The 6534-nt window shown below is 29.6% G+C and overlaps 1 protein-coding gene across 2 annotated transcripts in view; it reads left to right on the top strand.

The window, feature by feature from the left end:
• Positions 1–5991, top strand: part of LOC120072940 (WAT1-related protein At5g64700-like) — a 17487-nt gene extending 11496 nt beyond the window's left edge. Inside the window, exons 7-13 of one of the 2 annotated variants that reach the window (XM_039025472.1) lie at positions 1908–1958; positions 2282–2344; positions 2450–2566; positions 4807–5044; positions 5168–5326; positions 5502–5653; positions 5759–5991. In XM_039025472.1, the coding sequence (XP_038881400.1) occupies positions 1908–1958; positions 2282–2344; positions 2450–2566; positions 4807–5044; positions 5168–5326; positions 5502–5653; positions 5759–5894 (916 nt within the window). In that variant the 3' untranslated portion in view covers positions 5895–5991. The remainder of the gene's footprint in view (positions 1–1907; positions 1959–2281; positions 2345–2449; positions 2567–4806; positions 5045–5167; positions 5327–5501; positions 5654–5758) is intronic. The other variant, XM_039025473.1, reaches the window with a different exon arrangement.
• The last annotated feature ends 543 nt before the right edge of the window (positions 5992–6534 follow it).

A 6534-nucleotide genomic window follows, 5' to 3' on the forward strand; every position in this document is an offset into this window, starting at 1 on the left:
TTTAGAAGTGTTCTTCTTGAGAATGGTTTCTAAAACTGTACGATCAATGGCTTGAAAGAGATAATTCTTTACTTTCAAGTCTTTTAGCTTCATCTCATCATTTTTCTTTCGCTGGGCTTCTGTTTGCAACAATTCGCTAGCTGGTTCAACATATCCAGGTTCGACCAACTCCCAGTATTCCTTAGATCGAAGGAAGTTTTCCATCAACATGCTCCAATGATCATAATGACCATCAAAACGTGGAATTTCCGGCTGTACAAAACTTCCTTCATTCTTATTTCCTTCCGTAGTCATTTTGCTGCAAAGTTTCAAAAACTGCTGCTTTGAAAAATCAAAACCACCTTGGCTCTGATACCAGAATGTTGAGAACAAAAAAGAATCGCACAACAAACTGTCTTTTATTGATAATGCTGCTAAGCTTAAATAGTAGCTAAACTACATCCACAAAAATAAAGGAGAACAAATAGCAACCCACTCTTACTACAATTCAGCAAAATAGAAACATAAAGCTAAAAATAGGAAACTGTTATAACAAAAAACCTTTGAGCATTTCTATTTTGTTATAAATTAACAAGCCACATGTGACAATAATAGATATTTAATTTATAAAAGGTGAGAGGTGAAGCTGGAAACAACCACTCTCCACTATGAAGGTTAAAGAAATTGCATATATGCATATTATCTATTTTATCAATAATGAAAACCGTTTTACCCATGCCCTAATTTATTTGTAGAATCATCATTAAACAAAAAAATCTCTTCACAAAAAAAAAAAAAAAAATCATAAAAAAATGAATAAATCTTCATGAAATTTTCATCAACTGAAAGCACTACTTGTACAAATAAAATTTGGGGGAGATATCTATATGACGATTGTTTCATAGCTCTTTAGTTTTGATTATTAAGGTTGTAGAGACTTTAAAATAATTAAGGTTCAATTATACTAAGCAGTGGATCACATAAATAAAAGTGGTAATATGGCAAATCTAATGTTCCTTGGAATACCGTTGATGTTTCCCTTAAGTCTATTCATTTTGATTTTTTATTTTCTAAAATGTATATTGGTTTTCAGATTTTTGGAAGAATCATTCGAAATTAGTGTGATTTAAAAAACAGACCAAAATTTGAAAATTACTATTTTTAGTAACTTTCAAAACTTTAAAAAAAAAATTTAGAAGTGAAACTAATATTTATAAATTTAATTTAAAGAAATAGAAAAAATAAAAAAACTAATTAGTTATCAAAGTGAGTTTAATAATCAGATCTTTGTAACAAGAGAGACAATAAAGCTGGATATATATACATGAACAAGTATAACGAAGTGATATGGTCTTGTTGTCTGGCCAACAATGTTTGAAAAGAAAATTCTTTAGAAAACGATTCTGAAAAATTAGAAAGTTTTGGCAAGTAGAAAAAAAAGAGCCTAAAGTAGATTAGTTGCCTAATTAAGAAACATTATCTTAATAAAGAGATCTTTGAAAGAATCTCCAGTGTGTAATATGCCAATGATGAACAATACCCTTCCCACTAAAAACACATCTTCAGTTTATGGTGAAGCACTGGTAGGAGATGAAATGATTTTGCATATTGGAATAATATGCATTTTTAAATTAATATTCCAACATAAGTGGTTGGAAATTGGAAAAGCATATGCGTTTTTTCTTTTTTCTTTTTTTAATTGTGAATAGTGAGGTTTTGATTGTTGGTTTTACTTAAGCAACACAAACAAAGCTGAAGGAAGAAAGAAAACACATTAGTTGTGTTGTTTGTTTTTTCATGAAAGAAATGGACTCAAAGAAGCCTTATTTTGCTGCTATTGTTTGCCAAATCACTTTTGCTGGGATGAGTTTATTCTCAAAGGCTGCTTTTGCTTCTGGTATGAATACTTATATTTTTCTTTTCTACAGGCAAACTGTTGGGACTCTTGTCTTACTGCCCCCCACCATATATTTCAAAAGGTAAATCGAACTAATGTCACCTCCATTTCATAATACTTTTGATTTTCATTTTATTATTTATAAATATTGGAACTGCGATCAAAGTATATCCTGATCAAGGACATAGATAAGTGAGAGTTGACCATCGTCTTTATTAATCTAGAGTTCTTAATTAAACTAATGGTCTATCAAAGCCATGATTTAGGCTTAATCATTTTCGTGTATGTAATCCTCCAAGTGATGAAAATAGGTGAAAGCTTTGATAAAAACGTAGTCGTTTGTGATCTTTTAAAACAACAGATCTAACCAATTTGTTTTTTTCTTTTCTCCATGATTTATTGTAGAAAGGAAATGGCATGTTTATCAGTAGGAGATATATGGAAGATTTTCATGCAGGCATTTTTGGGGTTTGTACAATTAATTATATACTAGTTTATAATTATTTGAATTTAAGATATATACTATATATATATATCTCATTGAACTTCAATTTTAATGTGTAAAAAGTGCAGGTTTACATGGGGTTTGAATACCTATGGGTTAGGAGTTAAGTATACATCAGCAACTTTGGGTGCTGCAGCCTTTAATTGTGTTCCTGTCACCACATTCTTCTTTGCTCTTATTTCAAGGTTCAATTCCCATAATCTTTAGTTTCAATTACCATAATCTTTAGTTTTACATTCTTTTTTGCTCTTATTTCAAGGTTCAATTCCCATAATCTTTAGTTTTCCCCTAAATAAATTAAATAAACAATTCACAACTATTTATCTTAACAAATTGTTACCACATAAAAAGTCGCATATGATTCTAAATCATTTACGGGCTATTTGATAGTTAATTGGTTTTTGATTAAATACGATGATTGTCACCTCTCTTGCTCGGGTTCAAACCCCAGTTCTGCAACATTTTTCTGCTTTCTGTTTTACTACTTTTAATTGTTCTGAATTTTAATGTAATATGAATTTTGGCCCAATGATATTGGTGATTGTCTCCCACCTCTCATGCTTGGATTCAAATCCTCATAGATACAATTTTTTTAACATTTTTTTTTAATAAAATTGAATGAAAAATAATGTCTAATTTTTGTTCTAAACTTCATTTTCACATCAACTTTTATTTTTTATTTTTAATTTGAACAAGAATATTTTAAAGAGTTTTCGAACAATTTCAAAATCCAAAATTAGAATGATTGAAAAATATAAATAAATTATTATTATCATTTTAAAATTTAGAAAACCATAACTCTTGATAAGATTGTGTATTTTGTTGGGTGAAAAACACCATCTTAGTGGAAGAATATGTTTCTTTATTAAAAAAAATATGATTATTTGAATTTCTTTTAATAGTTTTTAAATACGTGATTTTCTTATAAGTTTAAAAATACAAATATATNATATATAAAGAATTGTTACTTCAATTCTTAATTCTTTTATATACAATTACTACCATTAGTTAACACGATGGTGTTTGTCGAATCATTTGATTGAAGTGTTGCATTTACACATTAATAATTTGTCCTATCTTAAGAGATGATGGATCATATCACATTAAGTATCTTATATGAAACAAAGTTATCTTAAGAAAACAACGTAAATTCATTGAGTTTAGATTAATTGTTTTCATTGTTGTATTATAAACGAAACTATTTTCTTGTGTTTTATTAAAATGTTTATTTATGTTATTTTTATTCATTTGGTTTGTGATTAATTCATTTTTATAAAATATTGATAATGTTTTTATCAATACGTTTTTTTCTTAAAACAAAAGTTGAATTAAAGATATAATTTTATAATTGTCTGTATTAGATGGAAGGTTACAGTAAAAATTGTTTGATTTCATTTTTATAAAAAAAAAAGGTATAGAATTTAAAAAGTCATCAAAACTTATTTTGATTAAAACAATATAATTATCAAACCTATTTTTTTGTTTCAGTTTTTTAAAAAAAGAAATTAAAAACCAACTACCAAACGTGTCTTTTTGTTTTTGTTTTTAAATGACAGCCAAAAATGGTCATCCAACATCTATGGTTTTTGTTTTCTAAAAACAGAAAAAAAAAAATAAATTTTCAAAATAAAAAAAATCAAATAATTATTAAATGAGGTCTTAGGCTTTCTATTTGATTTTTGAAGATTAAGGTTATGTTGTCTATATTTTGATTTTGTCTCAAAACCCAAAAAGTTTTAAAAGGTAAGTCTTCGTTTAATACCTATTAGATTTTTTTTTTTTTTTTTTTTTTTTTTTGAAATATTAAGCTTATAAATAGTTAAATACTATTTCTATCTATGTTTTTCTTTTCTTTTTCTAATTTATATTTGTTAAAAGTTCTCTATTTCAAAATCCAAGTCAAGTTTTGAAAGCTATAAAGATTAGTTCGTGATTTTTTTTTCTACATTTTTAATTCATCTTTTAATATACGGAGTGGAAAGATTGAACTCAAACCTCGAGGTTGATAGCACAATTTAAAAAAAAAAACCAAATAATTATCATTTTGATATAGTTTGTAAGCGCATAGTTCTCCCTAAAATCAACTCAAATGAATCTAATCAAACTTTTATATTTTTTAATTGGAAGAAAGAAATATATTTATTTTATTATAATGTTGTTTAACCTATATCTCTCTAAATTTTCATATTCACCAATAACTTATTTAGACAATTTAGTTTTTTTTTTTTTTCTAAAGTGATTTTTATTTGTTACCCAACACTTTAAATCTTAGGGAAACAAAAGTTCTAATCATCCAAAATGGGTGAATTTTTACCAAATGCACTACTCTAATTAAATAAAGAACATATATAATATATAATTTGTTTAGTTATTAAGGCATGAACACTTTGAATATAATATATATATGTGTGTGTATTGTTGACAGGATGGAGAAAGTAAAGATAAGGAAATCAAGTGGAATGGCAAAAGTTGGAGGCATGATGTTGTGCATTGCTGGTGTTGCAGTTCTTGCATTTTACAAAGGCCCTTATTTCAAACCACTCTTCAATTTTCACCTTTTTCAAACCCATCAATCCCACGTTTCTTCCCAGAAAACATGGATTCTTGGTTGTTTTTTGCTTCTTGTTTCTACCCTTTCATGGGGTTTGTGGTTTGTCCTTCAGGTTAATTATCGATATTATTCAATCTATATCATTTTTATACGAGTAATACTATGGTGCATTTTGAACTGTACTAATCTTTTTGTAGCACACTCTATTTGGTTTGATATAATATTTTACTTTCAGGCTTGGGTTTTGAAGACTTGTCCATCTCCACTTGTGTTAACGTTTGGACAAACACTTTCAAGTGCCATTCAGTCATTTGTGGTGGCTATTGCAATTGAAAGAAATCCTTCTCAATGGAAGTTGGTTTGGAACATTTGCCTCATTGCTATTCTTTATTGTGTATGCTTCTTTTCTTTTTCTTTTATAAGAAATGGGGTAGAAGGATTGGAGCTTTCAATCTTAATTAAAGAAAGTAGTATGTATTAATTATTGCTGAGCAACACTCAAATTGTGACTCTTTATTATTAATATATATAAATGATTAGCCAAATCAATTAGAACTTTTCTGTTGCAGGGAATTTTTGTAATTTGCATTGCAAACTATTTGTCAAGTTGGGTGGTAAAAAAGAAGGGTCCAGTTTTCCAAGCTGTTACCACACCCTTCAATCTCATTTTCACACTCATTGGCTCAGAATTTCTTTTGAATGATGGAGTTAGCTTGGGAAGGTAGATGAGGAATTCATTAATTATATTGATGGATTATTCCATTAGTAATGATTTAAACTTTGTTTAAAGAATATATATAATTTTCTTCTTTTTGATGTTGAACAGTATAATAGGTGCCATGTTGCTGATCTTGAGCCTTTATAGTGTTTTATGGGGAAAACGGAAGGAAATGAGTTGCCAGGATACAGAAAACAAGACTGATTCTGTTTCAATGGAAAAGGAAATGTTAGATCACATTTGAATTTTGTAGGATATGTAATTGTTGATGTTCGTATCAGTTGACTTATACTTAACCAAGTTATTATACTAGAAGCGACTCGTTCGTATTGGGAACCACCACGAATGAATGCATTGAATGACTTTCCGCTTGTGAATGATAGTCTTTCATAGCGATAGCGGCCTCTCTTATCTATTAGCCTAAGCGTCTTCGCTAACTCGCTCGCCTACTATACCCTACTATACAATACATTAGTAGGGTAGGCTAGGCTAACTCAGCCGCTTACTGGATGGATTAAGGNTTCCTCGTTAGAACAGCCAGAAGGGCAGAGCTCTATGTTCTATTGAAAAGCTGTCCAAAAAGAGCGCATTCGCTTCCATCTATAAGAGAGCTTGAACACGCCTTCTTACTAGCCCATAGAGAGTGATTCCAGGAAAGGGCAGAGCTGCTCTAACCTTAGCATCAGCAGGAGATTCCTTCGCTCAAGAACTAGACTCAAGCGATTGTGCCTACCAGTCAAGACAGGAAGGTGGGACGCTATCCCGCCTCTTGACCGAAGCGCCAACCCACCTCACTTATCTCACCTTAAGGCAGGAAAGAATAGGCAAGATAATGTGTACCCCTGTAGAGGTAGAAAGTCAAACTCTTCTTCTAGCATCAAAGT

The sequence above is a fragment of the Benincasa hispida genome, chromosome 3 (genome assembly GCF_009727055.1).
Source record: "Benincasa hispida cultivar B227 chromosome 3, ASM972705v1, whole genome shotgun sequence".
Taxonomy (NCBI): Eukaryota; Viridiplantae; Streptophyta; class Magnoliopsida; order Cucurbitales; family Cucurbitaceae; genus Benincasa; species Benincasa hispida.